The sequence below is a fragment of the Camelina sativa genome, chromosome 18, assembly GCF_030686135.1.
Source record: "Camelina sativa cultivar CO46 ecotype springtype chromosome 18, ASM3068613v1".
Lineage (NCBI taxonomy): Eukaryota > Viridiplantae > Streptophyta > Magnoliopsida > Brassicales > Brassicaceae > Camelina > Camelina sativa.
In genome coordinates this window covers 3162450-3183481 of record NC_141897.1, presented here as the reverse complement: position 1 = coordinate 3183481, position 21032 = coordinate 3162450, and the positions used below count along the sequence as shown (strand labels likewise).

Below are 21032 nucleotides of genomic sequence, written 5' to 3'. Positions count from 1 at the left end.
ACGGATAGAGCGGAATTGAGCAATTTAGATCGTTTTGGAGCATTTAACCGAAGAAGTCAATTTGGAGTCTGATCAACTGACCAGTGCCGATCGACACTGAAGGAGCATCGATCGGCCCCCCTGTTTATCCGACGAGAGAACAAAAAATTGGAAGTTTTACAATTCTGCCCAAAGTTTTCCTAAATTGCAACACAAGTCCCTGACGTGTTTTAGGACATATATATATTGTTTTTGGGTTTTAGAAAACCCTTAAGTTTTATTCTTGCAAGTTTTATTTTCTGCAACCCTATGAGATTTTGAGAGCTTTTGGGAGAGAGAGATCTGAACTGCTTTGAGAGAAGAATTCACAAACTCCATCTTTTACTCTTTTAATTTCTATTGCATATTATTCAGAATAATGTCTTGTGCTTCATTGATTATGTTTGAGTATTTTGCTTGTTAGGTTCAGAGTTTTTTACAGGGATTTTATGATTTATTAGATCTGTTTATTTAGGATTCATTATCTTTCTAGATCTTCATCATAAGTTGTTCTTCATATTAATTCTTGATTGATCACCTAGAATTAATACCCTAGGAAAATTAATTGATATGAGAATATAATTGATTTTCCTGATTAAACCATTTGATAAGCAAAATTACTTCTTGCAAAGAGATTTGATTTAGTAATTTTGTGAACAATCTAAACCTGTTTTTAAAGCTGTTTTTTAACCTAGAATTTTACAAAGAGATTTGGATTTTATGGTTTTAAATTTAGATAATAGTTGCAGTGAGAACTAAATTATTTTTACAAAACTCTTTAGAGTTCTAGATCTGTTTTTAATTTCTTGAATCCTAATTAATTTATTGATTTAATATTTCATAATTTCCTGAGAAATTCCCTAGGCCTAGCTTTTTGATCATCTGAATTTACACAGCTTTTATTGAATATTTTGCATTGCTTTTCTTTATTTAAATCAACTTGTTTAGTGTAATCATAAAACTCTATAATCCATTGTGTTTGATCTTGAGACTCTATGGATTCGACCCCTAGAGTATTACAACTGCAAGGTCGTTAGTACCATTAGAGTATTACTATTTGAGCTTATCAAATTTTGGCGTCGTTGCCGGGGATTCTTTGATCTACCATTAGATTTCTGTTTTTTATTTCGTCTAATTTTTTGTTTTTATTTCCTACTTACACATTTTTGTTTTTTTTGTCTTTGGTTTTTCAGGTGTGTGCCTCCTAGACCTCACACAAGGAGAAACAAGACTGGTCCTACTGTGAAACTTTCGAACCAAGAGCTAGGAAAACTTGAGCGTGAGAACCGAAAAGCAGCCAAATCAGCAAAGATGGTCAATCCAGTCATTATGAGAGTTGCTGAAGATGGATCTTTGAGAGATCAAGAGGGCCACTTGCGCAATGAGCAGGGCCAAAAGATTGATGCAGAAGGCAATGTGATTGTTGAACCAGTTGTCAACGAACAAGCTGTTGTCAACCAGCAAGCTGTTGCCGATGAGGAGCTTAACCTTGGTGTCGATCGACGTCAACAAGAGGGTATCGATCGACACCCACCTCCAGCAGACGTACGTGGAGCTGCCAACCACGTCTACAACCCAGTTGGAAGACAGGATCAAAACCGGGATCTGATCAGGACCATTGCGGACTTCAACAGAGCTGACTTGATGTATCAAAACCGCTCTACAATTGTTCCACCTCCATTCCTAAGGAATGAGTTTGAGCTAAAGCTTGCATATTTCCAGCTAGTTGGACAAAGACCCTTCTCTAACCTGCCAAATGAGAAGGCTTTGGATCATATTGAGCACTTTGAAGACTTGGTGACTAGTATCAAGGCCAATGGGGTGACTGAAGACTACATCTACTGCAAGCTCTTCCCCTATTCACTTGCAGGAGAAGCATCTAAGTGGTTAAAACAGTTGCCAACTCGATCTTTGACCTCTTGGCAACAAGTGAAGGTGGCTTTTTTCAACTACTTTTATGATGATGCCATGTCAGATGAGCTAAGAGTCAAGCTGTCCTCCTTCAAGAAAAGACCAGATGAAGCTTTCATGGCAGCTTGGTTAAGATTCAAGGCATATCAAAGAGACTGTCCACACCATGGATTTTCAAGAGTGCAGCTGTTGAGTATCTTTTTCAGAGGGATTGACTGGGAGTATCAACTAGCTTTGGATGCTGCAAGCCATGGGAACTTCAAGACAAGATTTCCAGAAGATGCTGAAGCTTTGATTGAGAATTTGGCTTCCAGCAATAGCACTAAGAGAGCAGATACTGAAAAGAAGAGATTGCATGGAGGATTTGATTCAAAACATCAAGCTTCTGTTAATGCCAAGCTGGATTCAGTTCACAATCTTCTAGTGGGTAAGAAGTCAGTCCAATTTGCTGCTGAGGTTGAAAAATTTGCCAGAGCCAAATAATACAGAGGAGAATGTCAACTATGTGTATGGAACTGGGTATCAAGGACAAAGATTCAGTAATCAGCAAAGCAACAAGCCTTACAGTGGGAACTCCTCAGGCTACACTCCTAAGCCTGAGTTTCAGAAGCAGCAACAAGGGAGAAACTTCACAAGAACCTATGGGAACTCATCTTATCAGTCTCCTCCTCCACAGACTTCTTCTGAGAGTCGAATGGAAGCTATGATAGAGCAAATTTTACAAGGTCAGGAACAGTTAACAGTGCCATTCAATGAGAAGATGGATAATGTCTACAATGAGCTTACTAGGAGGATTGATGCATTGAATATTCATGTTAAGAAGCTGGAGAATCAGGTTGCGCAGACTGTTGGGTCTGTTTTCTTCCTGGAAGAACTGAATCAAACCCCAAGCATGCTTGCAATGCCATATCAGTAAGAGATCAAGATGCTGGTGAAATTGTTTCTGCAGAAAAGGGAGAGAAATCGACAAATCTGTCGGCTTCAGATGTTGGTGTCGATAGACACCAACTTGGTGTCGGTCGACACTCATCTCAGACAGAACCTGAAACTACAAAATCTCCAATTCCAGCAGCTGTTGAGAGGGTGTACACGCCTAAGGTCCCTTTTCCTAAGCCAAGAAGGTCCAAGCAGGAGCTTGAGGAAGCTAGATGCAAGGCTATGATGGATAAGGTGATGATTGAGATGCCTTTGATTGATGCAGTCAAATTTTCTCCTGGGATTAAGTGGTATGTGAAGAGAATGGTATCCAATGGTTTGATCCCTGAAGTAGGAGCACTGCTTACCAAGGATGTCAGCGCAATTTTATTGAACCAGCCTCCAAAAAGTAAGAAGGAAAGAAAGCAAGAGGTGGTTGTCTCAGAGAAAGTGAGTGCAATGATCCAGAGTATGATTGCAAAGAAGTTACCAGATCGTGGAAGTTTTGTGTTAGATTGTTCTATCTCCACAGGAAAGTTTGCACACTCACTTTGTGATCTTGGCTCTAGTATCAATCTGATGCCACATTCTGTTGCTGTGAGACTTGGGATGACAGAATTCAAGCCAACTCAGATTTCCCTTATCTTAGCTGATCGCTCAAGAAGAATTCTTGAAGGTGTCTTAGAGGATATTCCAATTAATGCTGGAAACTTCATGATTCCCACTGACTTTGTGGTGCTGGAATATGACAAAGAGCCTAAAGATCCTCTCATGTTAGGAAGATCTTTCTTGGCTATAGCTGGTGCCATCATAGATGTGCAGAAGGGACATATAACACTGAATGCTGGAGGTTTGAGTATGAACTTTGAGATGGATAAGCTGAGGAGGGCTCCTACTATTGATGGACAGACTTTTTCTGTTGAGGAAGTTTCTGATTTTCGAGCATCAAGCTCAGTGTCGATCGACACCGCTGCAGCATCGATCGACACTCTTCTACGACTGAGTCCAACCTTGTCTAAAACTGATGGCTTGCAGAATGTTCTCTATGCTCCAAGTCAGAAAGCTGTTCCCAAACAGAAACCTCCAACTCCACACTATAGAATCCTCAGGTAAGGCAAAGGTATGCATCTTCTTCCCCCAAACCTCCTCCTATAATCAATAAGACTTTCAAAGATACAAAAACTGTTTTGCAGTTAACCAAGCCACGAGATTATCGTAGAGCGCTTGTTTCTTGTGTTGATGATTTTGTAGGACATAAAAGAAGAAAACCCATCCCTAAATCCCACCCTGGTCCTGCTCCTCAAGTACTTGGTAGACCTCACTCTTCTACTGCTTATACACCACCTTGGATGAAGAGGACATTTTTTCGGAGGCATTCACTGTCACGTTCTGATCCACCCGATGCCTGAGCTTCAACGCAGTCAAGCTAATGACTGAAAACAAGCGCTAAGTGGGAGGCAACCCACTTCTAGGTTTTTCTTTTCTTTTTGAGTCATTTTTTTTTTTTTGCATTGAGTCAGTTTTTGTTTGAATTTTGTTTGAAATTATGAATTATCTATCTATCATGTTGCTTTTAACTTGTGTTTGTGTTTGAGTGCTTCTTAACAGAACTAACACCAAAGGATTGATCCAACAACTCATCAACACAACTAACTGCAACTAACAAGGAGTTTCGGCCAACAAAACACCATTCGTGATGAGTGTCGATCGACATTGAAATGGTATCGGTCGACACCAGCTGGTAACCCGGAAACAGTTCATCTTTTCATTACAATTTTCAATACGTTTTTGTTTCTTTGCCTTTCCCTTGCTTGAAAACACTGGAGACAGTATCGTTTAAGTCTGGGGGAGGTTAGTACTAACTACTAACATAGTTTTTGGTTTTTAGTGTGTCAAAACCGATTTTTGTTTTTATTGAGTCAATTTTTTTCAAATTTTTTTGGAATTATGATCTCTAACTAATGGTTACTGTTCTTTGGCTAACACTCTAATGACTCTTGACTAAGCTTGACCTCAGAACTGAAGTGTGGTAAAGACTATGAGCTGTATCAACAATCATGAAAGCCCTTATTCAAAGAATATCTGGTTAAACTAACTTTGTCTCAACTTTTATCAGGATTTTAACCGGACTTAATATCTTACTTTGGGGTTGGAAATTAGTGGACTAGATTTCTTTTTCAGGCCATACAAGACAGTGCAATTTTTCAAAGTATGTATCCCCTCTCTCTTCCGTTCAGTGTTGTTTAAAAAAAAAATAAGAGAGAAAGATCAGAAAAAAGGAAGACTAAAAGATGAGATGATTTTGATCAGTTTAGAGAGGTAGGTAAATTACCTGTGACCTCATTATTCTATTCTTGAGTCAAATGATCACACAAACGTTGGAAGCGAGGGGTAGGTAAATTACCAATGACCCCGGTATTCGCTTACATCTTTGATTAAAAAAAAAACAAGAAGAAAGTTAGGAAGCAATCAACTCATTAGAAGTGAGAAAAGGGAGAGGAAAGGAGATGTATGAAGAATGTCTTGGTCTGAAAAGAGTTCATATGCCACTGATCGATACACCAAGGTAAGAACTCACTTGTACTTGCTTTAATTTATGTAATGAGATGACAATGGTGAGACTAGAGATTCCAGAGGATTGTGGGATTTGAGTAAGGAATGTTGATGCTTTTCAAATGACAAAATATATGAATTAAGTTCTTGAGAGTCAAGGTGATGAAAAATGTGAAGATCAGTTATCTGCAGTTGAGTGAGTTCCTATGTTTTCAAACCTCTTTCATAGGTCTAAGTTTCTGTTTTGCTTGAGGGCAAGCAAATGCTAAGTCTGGGGGAGTTGATATATCATGGTTTTTACGGTTTTTAACCATGATATAAGTGTGTTTTTTGAGTCTTTTCATTTTTTTTCTAGGTTGTTTTTTGAGTCTTTACAGGTTATCTAGGATTTTGACACGGATGGAGCAATTTGGATCGTTTTGGAGCATTTAACCGAAGAAGTCAATTTGGAGTCTGATCAACTGACCAATGCCGATCGACACTGAAGGAGCATCAATCGACACCCCTGTTTATCTGACGAGAGAACAAGAAATTGGAAGTTTTACAATTCTGCCCAAAGTTTTCCTAAATTGCAACACAAGTCCCTGACGTGTTTTAGGACATATATATATATATATATATATATTGTTTTTGGGTTTTAGAAAACCCTTAATTTTTATTCTAGCAAGTTTTATTTTCTGCAACCTTGTGAGATATTGAGAGCTTTTGGGAGAGAGAGATCTGAACTGCTTTGAGAGAAGAATTCATAAACTCCATCTTTTACTCTTTTAATTTCTATTGCATATTATTCAGAATAATGTCTTGTGCTTCATTGATTATGTTTGAGTATTTTGCTTGTTAGGTTCAGAGTTTTTTACAGGGATTTTATGATTTATTAGATCTGTTTATTTAGGATTCATTATCTTTCTAGATCTTCATCATATTAATTCTTGATTGATCACCTAGAATTAATACCCTAGGAAAATAAATTGATATGAGATTATAATTGATTTTCCTCATAAAACCTTTTGATGAGGAAAATTACTTCTTGCAAAGAGATTTGATTTAGTTATTTTGTGAACAATCTAAACATGTTTTTAAAGCTGATTTTTAACCTAGAATTTTACAAAGAGATTTGGATTTTATGGTTTTAAATTTAGATAATAATGGCAGTGAGAACTGAATTATTTTACAAAACTCTTTAGAGTTCTAGATCTGTTTTTAATTGCTTGAATCCTAATTAATTTATTGATTTAATATTTCATAATTTCCTGAAAAATTCCCTAGGCCTAGCTTTTTGATCATCTGAATTTACACAGCTTTTATTGAATATTTTGCATTGATTTTCTTTATTTAAATCAACTTGTTTAGTGTAATCATAAAACTCTATAATCCATTGTGTTTGATCTTGAGTCTCTGTGGATTCGACCCCTAGAGTATTACTACTGCAAGACTGTTAGTACCATTAGGGTATTACAATTTGAGATTATCAATTACTGAGTTTAAATATATTTTTTTTTGACTAAAGAGATATTATTTAATTTTAAACCACGAACAATTCAAAATTTTAAATATTTTCAATGATTACTTCTTGAAATTTACAAAACATCAATCTTTGTGGAATATAAAAATATATCAAAATATCAATATTTATGAGACAGATGGAATATCGATTTGGATAAAGCTACAATAAATTTGATCACAAACAAAAACTAAATAAATAAAGTTAGAATAAAATAACCGATAAATAAAGGAGTTAACAGTGAAGGTCTTTAAATTGTATCTCAACTTGTTGAAAATCGCCGAGCGCAGCTTAGGTGTTAAACCGGACCAAACCTCGAGTGATTTTGTCTTTCGATGGGATCATGACAGAATCTACAAGAGGGATTCATTCCAATTTTCTAGCTAAACATTATGTATGTATTAGGGACTATTGTATAAATATATACACTTATATTATATTCTTTCTGTCTCACATATATTGATGTTTCAATAGTTTCATACATATTAAGAAAAAGTTAATTTTTTTTATTTTTAAACCAATTTATAATTATTTTATGATAGAAAAAGAAAACATAAGAGAAATACCATAGTTACTAAACGGACAGATCAAACGCGGTTAAATTAATCAAAACGAAAACTCCCAAATCGTAAATCAATTCTCTATTTCTTAGAACCCTAAAAATTGTAAACCCCTAAATTTCTCTGTATTTCTTTTTGATTCGTCTCTATTTCTTTTCGATACCTCTTTATTCTTCTCACTTTCATCAGATTTTGATTTATTCTTGCAATTACTATGAGTTCTAGCTCGGAGACGTCGGTGATAATCGGTGATCGTGGATTGCCCTCGAAGTGTGTATGTGGTGAAAGGGTATTGAAATTTACATCAAAAACTCAAGATAATCCTGGCCGACCGTTCTTCCGTTGCATCAGCAAACGAGATGCAAGCTCATGGACAAGCAAGAGAGATGTAAGCTCAAGCTCGTGGTTTTTTTTTATGTTGTTTATGTGTGTTATGGTAATGGTAATGTTGTTTGTTTATGCATTAGGGTCACTTATTTAAGTGGGTGGAGGATGCTATCTATGAGGATATTGAAGATGCATTACCAAAACTAGGAATTATGGCAAACGAGATTGTTAAAGCCAAAGCTGAGATAAATGAGCTCAATGTTGCTATGCAAGAGTTGAAGGATGATGCAATGCAAAGGAAAAGAGACATATGCAAGTTTAAACTGTTGTGGAAAATGTGTTTTCTGTGGCTTTGTGTAATAACAATTTTCATTGTTTACCTTATGGTTGGTAATGTAAAACAACCCAAGTTTGTTCTCGGTTATTAGTGTTGTTTACTTGTATGTTGGTTTGTATGTTTGGTAATGAAATCAGTTTGTTTCCTTTGAAAGAGTTAGAGATGGTTCATTCATAATAAAAGACATAGTTATGGTTCATTAATAATAAAAGAGTTAGTAAACAACAAAAGAGACATCATTCATGGTTTGATAACAAAAGAGACATAACTCATTGTCTAAAAACCGCAAAATAAGTAAGTTGCTGGTCCTAAAACACACCAAAACATTCCATCCTAACTTGAGCATTGAAACCATGATGTCCAGCCTCCTGATACTTGTTGCCTCTGTGGTGCTTGTTGTTCCCATTGTGGTGCTGGCATATGTGATCCTTGAGAGGGTTGTGATCCTTGTTGAGGTTCCCATTGTGTTGCTTGTGGTTGTGATTCTCCTTCTGATTGTGCTTGTCCTTGTCCAAACAAGGCATTCCTTGGTTCCTAGTTCAAGCTATAAGAGATAAGAGATGATATTGATTATGACCACTTGTTGTGTTAACAATAATAAAACGAGAATTTTGAAAATATAACAAACCTGGTTCTTCCTTGGTCGACCTCTTGGCCTTTTAGGTTGATCTGCAACACTCGGGTTTGTACAAGATATCCTATTGTGACCTTCTTGTTTGCAGTTTGTACATGTCATGACTCTACCTTGTCGTGATAATCTGGTGGTGCTTGAAGAGGCAGTTTCAAATCTTCCCTTCCTCCTAGCATGGTTAGGAGGTCTTAACCTCTCTGAAAATAACCAAGCTATTGTTCCTCTCTTTAACATATGACTGTAACCAGACCTCACACATCTATGCTTACCCTCATATCGATTGATTTGCATCTTGTGTTTCTTCTTATCATAAGCACAATAGCATCTCCATAGAAACTTACCATTCTCGTCAACATAAGCACATTTTGCTCCAAGCTTCAAAGATTGCGATCTATATAGCTTAATGTCGTATCTAGTTTTAAGAGAGTACCTCAAAACAGCAAGCTTGAAATCATTTGGAGAACTAAACGTTTTCCCCAAATGCAGCATCTCTTCAGCATCTTCAGGTTCGACATGATTATCGCCATCAACATTGTTTCGTCTTCACTATCTGATAGACGATCTGGAATCTTCTCCTCATCCCAAATATCATCTCCACTATCCGCATCAGTCAAGTCTTCCTCGTCTCTCGCATCCTCTCCAAACTGATTTGCCATGTCTTCACAAATAATTTCTTCTAAACCAACACAATTCCTATTTGCTTCGCCAGTATCTTCATACCCAATACCATCACAATCATCATCGCCTACAACCTCACAATCATCCTCACTAACGTCCTCACGGTTTTTATCACCAGCAGCATCACCACCGAACACTACAAGAGCATTACCTTCACCATTAGTCGCTTCGGGAGCAGCCAATTCGAGAGCAGTCGATTCGACATCAACCCTCTTTCGTTTAGAACGACGCTTAGAAGGCTTCTTTTTATTCACCATCACTTAACGATTTAGAAGAAGAATTGAAGAATGGAAGAGGAACTAAGAAGAAATAGAGAGGAATCGAAGAATAAGAAGAGAGGAATCGAATTTGGGGGTTTTCAATTTTTAGGGTTCTGAGAAAGAAATATTTGAGTTACGATTTGGGGGTTTTCGTTTTGTTAAAAACGACTGTGTTTAATTGCTAACGGGTAAAACTAACAGAGATTTAACCACGTTTATTTCCTCCGTTTAGTGAGTTAACGTGGTGCTGAAATTGGCCTAGTCAACATAAGTTCGAGGTTTTATTGCTACATCAATGAGAGTTCGATATTAAATTCACCATATACAAAGTTCGGGCTTTAATTCAACGAAAATGATAAGTTGAAGATTTTTATGGCTTTTTTCCCAATCTTCCTAATATACCACACATTCTTTATTTTTCCATCAATACCATTAGTTACTAATTAGAAAGACAATTCTATCCTTGTAGCATAAACACAAATTGAACAAGCTTTTTTGGGTTTATCGATCTTGATATCGATCGTTCCATCTCCGTCGTTCGATCTTGAACGACGTCGTCGGAGAACAACATTGTTTTCGGCGAGATCTGGCAGCTCCGTCTAGCTACGACGTCATCCCCGTCTATCTACGACATCGTCCCCGTCTAGCTACGACGTCGTCCCCGTCTTCCTCCAGCATCGTCAATTTCATATTTCATATGGCGTCGTTTTCCTCTAGCATCACTATCTCCGTCTTCCTCTGACAGTGTCATTCTCCAACATCGTCTTCATCTATCTTCCTCTGACATCATGATTGCTTTGTTAATTGAATCGATTCAATCTCAATTCTAATTGTATCTCAACATAAATGTTCTTTGCTTTTTATATTTTTTTAAATTCTTCTCTCTCTTGAAGCTGGCGAATCATTGAGTTTGAAATTGAGAGATTATGAAACCATAACTCCTCAATTATTATTCATGATTCGATGGGTATTGGTTTCACAAAGGTCAGTGTATTCATATCGATTCAGGTGAATCAAATTGTTTGATCTGATTTGAGATTACCTATGTAATCGTATTTTGTCTTGATTTTTATGTGTCTGTGTGGAGCTATAGAGACAAATATACTCATAAGAAACATTAGAAGCATCTCTTCTTGCCAAAAGATGGAAGCTTGTTCTTGTTGTACTTGCATTTTATGTTCTACCTCATCCTCCAATTTATGACTTTTAATGTTGTTTCAAGTTTATTCGAGCTCTAAAATTTCATGATTCGTGTTTTATATTTAGCAGCTTGACATGGATGTTGTAATTTACAGAATTGTAGGTGGATCTAGTGGAGAAGTGCACATGATGGGAAGAAGCAAAGCATTACATTCAATGATGAGAAAAATGATTGATGTTGATGGTACATTTCTAATTAAAGAGAAAATTCAAGGGAACATTGTTGGTACGTACAACACAAGATGAAGATGATCACTTATTTAATCGATAACCATAAGTTCTCAGGTTTAAAACAAATTTAGGAAGACCTTCTAAATATCAAGAACGTCTTCCTAAACATTATATAATCCTTTAAAATTTGAGGTTTTTAATCACTTTATCTATATTTTGCCTTAATGTATCATATATTGCTCTATTTTAGTTTGTGGTAATGATTTGATTTTGTGTTCTCCTAAACATTATAATGTCCTTCCTAATTTTGTGCTCTAAGTTGTTTGTGATATTGTGGAAGGTGATATAACTCAGCTGGTTATTAAGTTTCAAGATAAACTGGATCCGCACATGGAATTGTTCAAGCTTTATAAAGTCATCCTAAATTTATGAAGGTCATCCTGAATTTCAAGATAATTCATGATGTTAACCAAAATCATCCTGAATTTCAAGATAATTGCTTAATAGGTTTTGGCATACTGGTTACTTTCACACTCATAATTGAAATGATGTCACGAATTTGAGTCTTCTAGATGCGTGTAATTATACCCATTTTTTTTAGGATGACCATTCTGAATTTCATAACACTCTTCCTAAATATTTTTTTTTTGGTAAGGAACACTCTTCCTAAATATTATTAAGTCTTTCCGGAATTCAGAATACGTTTATATATATATATATATCCCAAAGTTGTTAACCAATATATGAATAATAGACTTTGTCTTAATGGTCACTCTCACACTCATAAATGAATTTATGTCACGGGTTCAAGCTGGGTGCGCGTGTAATCCTACACCATTTTTTTTAGGATTGCCATCATGAATTTCACAAAATCCTTCCTAAATAACTCATTCTTTCCCAAACTCAGAATATAAATAAATATATATATATATATATATATATATATATATATAAGTTGTTAACCAAAATTTAAATTATATACTTTTGCTTACTGGTTAGTCTCACACTTCTAATTGATATCACGGGTTTGAGTCTTCTGGGTGCGTGTAATCCTACCCCATTTTTTTAAAAAGATGACCATCCTGAATTTAGCAACACCCTTCCTAAACAAAATAAAATTATTTCACAAAACACACAATTTTCCAAGTATTTTTAACATTTAAATCTTAATGTGAAAAGATATACCATATGATATTCCAATAATTCATTGTAAATTATTGAATCTACCATCTTAAAACAAAGAATCAACCTCTAAACAGGTCCTAGGAAGAAAATCTTCATCCTCTCGTACTCTGCAACCAAGAGGATGTTTTTTTTATCTTGATGCACTTGTAATTTGGAAATTGGTCTATCTTCACATCTGATCTTGGATCCTCTTCTATATTGAAATGAAGCTCAGAGAGTCTTAAATATGTAGGGAAAGAATCACCCATAACCTACAATAAAATTTAAAAAAAAAAACATAGATCATGTCATGATTCATGAAAGTCATCCTAAATTATATAGACTCTTTCCTGACTTTTCAAATATAGTAGAAATCCATAGAAACCAATCAAATTTACAAAAACATTGAACTTTTCAACAAACAAGAAGCAACAAACGGACCTTAATGTATAAAAAAGACACTAAACTGAAACATTGAACCAAGTTAGCAAACAAAGCTTAATGTATAAAAAAGATACTAAACTGAAGTATAAGCAAATCCAAATTTTATGAAGTTCTTCCTTTATTATCAAGTCAAGGGTGACACAACCAAAAACAACAAGTCTAATTACGTATACTCATGAAAGAATTTTATGAAGTTCTTCATGTATTATCAAATCAATGTAAGTTTCTAGTACGCTTTATAAATGTTCAAGCATAAAATCCTCAAATCGAACGAAAACAAATATGCAAACATGTGGAGAAAAGAAGACAGAATATAACATATATAAATCATAAACAATCTAATGTATTGTGCTCATACACATGTGTAAAGCAAAGAAACATAGTTTACGGCACATAATGACAAAACAAGTAAATGTGATTGACTTAACCTAAGATTAAACTCACTCTTCTGGATAAGAAACTCAAAACTCAAACAATGACAAACTATAGAGCGCAATCAAAAACTCAAAACAATGAAAAACTATGGAGCTGAATCAAAACTTAAAGCAATGAGCTGACTTTGACTAACAAAACTTAAAACTCAAAGAAAACTCAAAATAATGGAGCTGAATCAAAACAATGAACTGAATCAAAACTCGAAACAATGAGCAATGAGATCTTATGGAGCTGAATCAACCTAATCGTGCATCTAATGGAGCTTAATCAAATGAAGATGTATCAATAAAATCGTTCATCTAATCTAAATTTATGAACAATATACTCAAAAATACAGTGAAATCAAATATACTCAAATTGAAATTGAAACAATGAATCAATCAATAATTGATTCTAAGAAAATCAAATGGGGATCAACGAGGTGGATGAATGGAGAATTGTAACGGATGGTGGCTACCAAACCGTCAAACAAAACATCAACACCGAGAACAAATGGATACGAAGCTTACTGATAAACATCGATGACCACTGCCAAAGCCTCTTGTGGAGAAGATTGATCAAGGAAGAAGAAGAACCACAAATACATGTACAGACTGCAACGACAAGATACAACGGCAACAACAACGGCGAGGTATATCAAATCTGTTGGTGAAGGGAAAGGATGGTGGTGGCTAGGGCGATGCGAGTTGTAGCAAGGAGAACACGAAACAACGAGACAAAGCAAGACAACATTACCCCGTCGAGGCGATGAGATTCCGACGAGATAGACCGGCGAGGTGACGAGAATCCGGTGCCCACTGTATCAGATTCATCGTGTGAGGGGAGGCAAGGAGAAACGATTTGGAAAGACGTTTTGAAAAATATGAGGGGTAATTTTGTCACATAGTTTAATGGAAAATGTTAGAAATGGTAATTGTTGGACTTTGTGGTATTTTTGACCCAAAAACTTAAAATTATAGTATTCATGACAATTCTCCAAAACAAAACTCACTAAATATTATGCCACTTGGAATGAAATATAACGTAAAAATATCATTTTAGTTTTTTAATCTAGAAAATCAATCTTTTAGAGACAAGAAATATTCTCTAAAACATCAATCTATGTGAGACCGAGGGAGTATTTCCTATTGTAAAGAGTTTTGGTCCTCAAGTCTAGAATATTCTCTTAGGGTTCTTGTGATTGTGTGTATATATTCTTGTAAAGCTTAATGAGAAGACAACTTTGACGCCTACCACATTGTTATGGTATTAGAGCGGATTTGAAAAAAAAACAGAGAAGAGAAAAAAGAAACGACCAGTTGAATAATGATGACGATGGGAGAACATGGTGACAAACAAATCGCACTCGCGAAAGGCGGTGCAAGTGGGGGACAAAACACGACGGTGGATAAGGCTACACTCTCATCGATGTACCTTCATCCATCTGATGGACTTGGGAATCTAATCACCACGGTGCAACTAGGGGGGAGAACTATGAGGATTTGTCCAAGCACGTGCGGAACGCCTTGCGGACGAAGAGAAAGTTGGTATTCATCGACGGCTCTTTCACCAAGCCTGAAATGGAAGAAGAGATAGATCAATGGGAGGTCGTAAACTCGATGGTGGTAGCGTGGCTCATGAATACTATTGAACCCACACTGAGAACCTCTATTTCCATGGTCGATGAAGCAAATGTTCTTTGGGATGATTTGAAACTGCAGTTTTCTGCAGGAAACGGACCTCAGATAGGTGAAATTTGGGCAGCCTTGGCAAATTGTCGACAAGGAGGGGATACCGTCATGGTATACTTCGGGAAGCTCAAAAAGATGTGGGATGAATTGGCAATATATAAGCCAATTCGGACTTGTACATGTGGGGAATTGGCTACTCAATTAGAAGAAAATCGGGATGAAGAGAGACTTAACACGTTTCTCAATGGCTTGGATGATGCTCGCTTTGGAACAGTACGTTCTACAATTACGAGCTTAAAACCTCTACCTAAGCTTTCTCAAGTTTATCAATGTATCATCCGGGAGGAGAGACAACAAACGGTGATATGAAATAGGGAGACAAGCACCGCGGATGTCGTCGGGTTCTCGGTGGCAGCTGGACCACGTGGCAGTCGTACTTACCGTGAACCCTTTCGTGAAAAGGATGTAACATGTACTCATTGTGGGAAGTATGGGCATACACAAGCCGATTGTTTCCAGTTGAAAGGCTATCCCGAATGGTGGGGAGAGAGAGGGCGTGAATTTGGTGAACGCGGCAGAGGAGGTGGTGCTCGTGGGAGATTTGGTCGTGGTGGTGGAGCGTTTGGAGGCTCTGGTCGCAGAAGAGGCAATGGAGGTCGTGCGAATGCAGCACAAGCACCACAGTCGAATGTTGTTCAAGCGGATCATGTTGGGATGATGAAAGTGGAGCTTGATCGGAGTGTTTTCCCACAATTGACGGATGACCAATGGAGTGCAGTTCGACAGTTCATCAACACAACTAAGCAATATTCTGTTGACAAACTGACCGGTAAGAAAGATAATGTAGATTTTATTATCGACACAGGAGCTTCTCACCACATGACATGGAAGCTTGACCTTTTGAGAAATGTTTGTGATATATATCCATGCTCGATTGGATTACCAGATGGTGATAGAGCAATTGCCGTTAAACAAGGGGATACTTATTTAGGGGGACATTTTTGGCTTCGGGGAGTTTTATATTCTCCACAATTGCAATGCTCTTTGATATGAGTTGCTAAGTTACTTAAATTGACAAAGGGTTCAATGACGTTTACTGAAGATTTATGTGTGTTGCAGGACCGTACTTCGAAGATGCTGATGGTGGTGAAGAGTGCAAAGGGGCCTATGTTTTGCGTGGTGTTATGGGGGCCCAAGCTCAAGCAGCATCCATTTTAGGAGCAAGAGACTTATGGCATCGCTGTTTAGGACATCCATCTAGTAGGGTTTTATCTTTTTTATCTGGGTCTGTTGATGTTGGAAAAACTACGGAGTCAGAAGTCATTTGTGACATATGTTTTTGAGCTAAACAAACTCATGATTATTTTCATGAAAGTTCTAATAAAGCTGCTGAGTTATTTGATTTAATTGATTGTGATGTTTGGGGCCCTTATCGGACTCTTTCTTCTTCAGGCGCTGCATACTTCCTTACTATCGTTGATGACTTCTCCCGAGCTGTTTGGATTTATGTTCTTCATGAAAAACGTTAAGTGGTCGATTCCATTAAGAAATTTTGTGTTATGGTTGGTAGACAATTTGACAAAAAGGTTTGTGTTGTGTGGAGTGACAATGGATCTGAATTTATGTTCTTAAGGGGATTGTTAGTATGTCCCGTCGTTATTTAATCTATTTCATATTGACATTGTGAACCATGTTAGGAATGGGTATTTAAGCATAGGGTGTGAGACTCATTTGCCATACTGAACTTCGGTTTGTAACAATCACCTTTTCCCTTCCAAAGCACTACATCATTTTCCTCTACCAACCTTATCTGACGAATATTTTCTATCACCACTTCCAATTGGTTTAGATAATCGTTTTGGTGCTTCTGATATATGAGTTATAACAGCTTTCGTTACCAATGAGTGAAGTCTTATGCCCATATTTACACATCCTCGTGGCCTTGTGATATCGAAAAGCTTCCGAAGTGGTGACTAAATGTTGAACCTGTTGGATAAGCTTGAATCATACAAAAAGATTTCCTAATCGAGTTATGTTTAGGAGATAAGGATTACTTGTGCTTAGGAGTTATCTAGAAACAATATAATTCCTATTAGGAACTCGTTTTGGTGTTTTATATTAAAGGGGACTTAGGGTCTGCAGAAAGATATAGAGTTTTGGTGAGAGAGATTAAGATTGAGAGATTGTGAGATCTTGAAGTTTTTGAGTTATTTTTCTTTGAGCTAATAAAGAGAGTTATTCTTTTAAACAAACTTGTTTTTGATCTTTCTTGCTAAAACAAAAGTTGGTATCAGAGTCCAAAGTTAAAATTCTGGTGGACCTAGAAAAGTGGATACGGACATGCCTATTGTTAACCCGAGTAATGGGGCCCAAGAAGGGGTTTATTATCGGTTCAAGGGGGATCGGTTCGAGAAGGAATTATCATCTTGTGGAGGCGTGTTAAAATCCCATATATGGTCTTTGGTTTGAAGGGGAGATTGTTGGAATACAATCTCATAACTCTCTAATTTACATGTTTTTAGCAACCTTTTTTTGTCCATATTTTGCATTGTTTACACCCTTAACTTAGCATTTTTAGGTCATTAACTGTAGGATTAACTTTTAGGCCATTTAGGGTGTTGCATTCTTGCATTTGCATACTTTGGATGAAAACAGATGCTTTAGAGCCTAAATGGGGAGAAAAAGGGACAAATCCGAGCATGTACCCGAAGGAGTCATCGAGCTGGAAGAACAGTCCGAACCCCAACACGATCGAGGAGGATCCAAGAGCAGGAAGAACAACCTGAGAGTCTACCCGAAGAGCAACCCGAGCACATCCTCGTGCACCCCATTGAGCAGACCCTCGGGCAGGACTGGGAAACTAGGGTTAATGGGTTTCCATATATAAACCCCCCCTCTTCTTGCTCGCAAGAGAGCACGCCGCAGACCCAAAACTAGAGAGCGAGAGCTTCTGTGAGAGAACTGAGCGACTCAAAACATTTTTCACTTTTTGTTAGGATTTGTTTCATAACTTTTTATCATTTCTTTAGATTTCTATCTTGTATTCTTACTTCTCTACTCTGTCGTTTATTACAATGCAATTTTCATTCGTATATGATTTTGTTTTTCTTGCAATGAGATCTGAGTAGTATAGCAAAGGTTCTAGGGATGGGATAGATGATTTTGTGTCCTTGTTCGGTTAGGATGTCTTAGTTTGATTGTATATGTTTTATAGATTCCCTTCTAGGTTGGTGTTCTTAATGTTGTCAACAAACCGAGAGGGTGAGATTAGATCCAAGGTGTTTTACCACCGAGAGGTGTAGATGAAATGCTTGAATCAACCAATGCTAGAGGTTTACTCACTTAGCCTAAGAGATTAGATGAGTAAGGGGTTTACTAACAATAATGAATCGGTTCTTATTGCTTGCTTGGTCATGTTTCTCCAACGAAATTTGGGTAGGGGAGTGATCAAGGTTCAATGTTTCTATCACGAGAGTGTTTTAACAAGATATTAGAAATTCATTGTCTAGGGAATATTTGCTTGAGGCATGTAAGACATCTGTACTGGTCAAGAACACTTAGGATTCGATTACCCCATCCTTAGAAGCTTTCGCATTTTAATTGCTTGCATTTTTATTCATCACTCGATCCATTACCCGAGCAGGTACACGATCACCTGCTTCGAGTAACCCCTCGAGTTGTTCATACTTCATTTGCTTACTCGATCATCCCACCCGATCAGCAAAGAAAGAAAAGAAAAAAAAAAAAGAGAGAAGAGAGCTAGATATCTAAAGTTTAAACCTTAGGGATTACAAAAAAAAAAGAGCTAAAATCAAGGTTGTAGGTAGTTTAATTCTAGGGGGTTTAAATAAAATAAAAAATGGTGAATGAGAAAAGGGTAGATTATCAAGAGTTAAGCTTTGTATGCCCAAATTGTTCTCAATCTTAGATAGTTTTCACAACTGTCTAGCATTCCTTCTTTTGAGAGAAAACCACCCAAAGAATTTGTTTGAAACAACCTTACCAAAAAGCCTTACCCTTAAACCGATTGAGCTTGATTCACCTTCCATTTGCAAGAATTCGCCAAACACTTAAATGAATGTGAAAGAGATGTTCTTTACTGTAGGATTTAACTTTTAGGCCATTTAGGGTGTTGCATTCTTGCATTTGCATACTTTGGATGAAAACAGGTGCTTTAAAGCCTAAATGGGGAGAAACAAAGACAAATCCGAGCATGTACCTGAAGGAGTCATCGAGCTGGAAGAACAATCTGAACCCCAACACGATCGAGGAGGATCCAAGAGCAGGAAGAACAACCCGAGAGTCTACCCGAAGAGCAACCCGAGCATATCTTCGTGCACCCCATCGAGCATACCCTCAGGCAGGACTGGGAAGCTAGGGTTAATGGGTTTCCATATTAAACCCCCCCTCTTCTTGCTCGCAAGAGAGCACGCCGCAGACCCAAAACCAGAGAGCGAGAGCTTCTGTGAGAGAACTGAGCGACTCAAAACACTTTTCACTTTTTGTTAGGATTTGTTTCATAACTTTTTATCATTTCCTTAGATTTCTATCTTGTATTCTTACTTCTCTACTCTGTCGTTTATTACAATGCAATTTTCATTCGTATATGATTTTGTTTTTCTTGCAATGAGATCTGAGTAGTGTAGCAAAGTTCTAGGGATGGGATAGATGATTTTGTGTTCTTGTTCGGTTAGGATGTCTTAGTTTGATTGTATATGTTTTATAGATTCCCTTCTAGGTTGGTGTTCTTAATGTTGTCAACAAACCGAGAGAGTGAGATTAGTTTTAAGATATTTTACCACCGAGAGGTGTAGATGAAATGCTTGAATCAACTAATGCTAGAGATTAGATGAGTAAGGGGTTTATTGACAATAATGAATCGGTTCTTATTGCCTGCTTGGTCATGTTTCTCCAATGAGAGTTGGATAGGGGAGTGATCAAGGTTGATTATTTCTATCACGAGAGTGTTTTAGCAAGATATTAGAGATTCGTTGTCTAGGGAATATTTGCTTGAGGCATGTAAGACATCTGTACAGGTCAAGAACACTTAGGATTCGATTACCCCATCCTTAGAAGCTTTCGTATTTTAATTGCTTGCATTTTTATTCATCACTCGATCCATTACCCGAACAGGTACACGATCACCTGCTTCGAGTAACCCCTCGAGTTGTTCATACTTCATTTGCTTACTCGATCATCCCACCCGATCCTGTACTCGAATGCTTGCATCGAGTGCTTAGATCGTGTGGTTCTTTGTTTATACTCTTTTCTTCTATTATTTTAGGATTGTTAGATCAAAACCAACTTTTGTTGTGCTTGACTTGCATTGTTCTGATTGCATCCTTCCTGCTAGCATAAACAACCATTTGGATTGATAACCCTTTGTACTACAATTGCATAGGGAATTGATACCCTGGGTGAAAATCCTGTTATCACAATCCAAGTCTCACATCTGAAGTTTGATAAAACTATCATTAATATATAAAGGGTTAGGGCCAATCTACTAATTGCCAATTGGTTTTTAGTTAGAAGGCCAAGATAAACCCAAATTTAACATGGTATCAGAACAGAAGCTTCTACTTATTGTGGTTGTCTATGTTGATGACTTGTTAGTCACAGGTTCTAGTGTAAAGCTTATACTAGATTTCAAGAAAGAAATGGCAGGGAAGTTTGAAATGAGTGATTTGGGAAAGCTTACCTATTATCTTGGCATTGAAGTGTTTCAAAGTAAAGGAGAGATAGTTTTAAACCAAGAGAGGTATGCTAAAAAGATCTTGGAAGAAGCTGGCATGAGTGAGTGCAACTCGGTTCTAATACCGATGGAATTTGGTCTGGAGTTATCAAAATATGAACATGAGAGAGGCATTGAAGCTAAGAGGTTTAGAAGTATTCTTGGATGCTTGAGATTTTTTATCTACACTCGGCCTGATCTTGCTTTTCTTGTTGGCGTTTTGAGTAGATACTTGCAGGAACCGAAAGAATCACATGGTGTCACACTCAAGCAAATTTTAAGATATCTTCGTGGTACACTTTCGTACGGTCTACAATTTAAACAGGGGAACAGAACTGGTTTGATAGGATATAGTGATAGCAGTCATAGTGTTGATTTGGACGATGGAAAAAGCACTGCAGGTCATGTTTTCTATCTAATTGAGTGTCCAATTACATTGTGTTCTCAAAAACAACAAGTTATGGCTCTATCTTCTTGTGAAGCCGAATTCATGGCTGCTACAGAAGCAGCTAAGCAGGCCATCTGG

The 21032-nt window shown here is 37.1% G+C and overlaps 1 protein-coding gene and 1 pseudogene across 1 annotated transcript; both read left to right on the top strand.

Moving 5' to 3' along the window:
* Positions 1–7672: 7672 nt before the first annotated feature.
* LOC104763102 (uncharacterized protein At1g43920, Chloroplastic-like) lies at positions 7673–8991 on the top strand. The gene is made up of 4 exons (XM_019240022.2): positions 7673–7846; positions 7926–8194; positions 8487–8652; positions 8845–8991. The coding sequence occupies exons 1-4, from the start codon at positions 7673–7675 to the stop codon at positions 8989–8991; spliced, it is 756 nt and encodes a 251-aa protein (XP_019095567.2).
* A 5422-nt stretch (positions 8992–14413) lies between these two features.
* On the top strand, positions 14414–15828 carry LOC147921437 (uncharacterized; annotated as a pseudogene).
* Positions 15829–21032: the final 5204 nt, after the last annotated feature.

Coding starts and splice junctions, on each gene's coding strand:
- LOC104763102 (XM_019240022.2), top strand. CDS start 7,673: ATGAGTTCTAGCTCGGAGACGTCGGTGATAATCGGTGATCGTGGATTG. Junction 8,195..8,486: donor GGTAATGTAAAACAACCCAA/GTTTGTTCTCGG, acceptor CATGATGTCCAG/CCTCCTGATACTTGTTGCCT. Junction 8,653..8,844: donor TCCAAACAAGGCATTCCTTG/GTTCCTAGTTCA, acceptor TCTTGTTTGCAG/TTTGTACATGTCATGACTCT.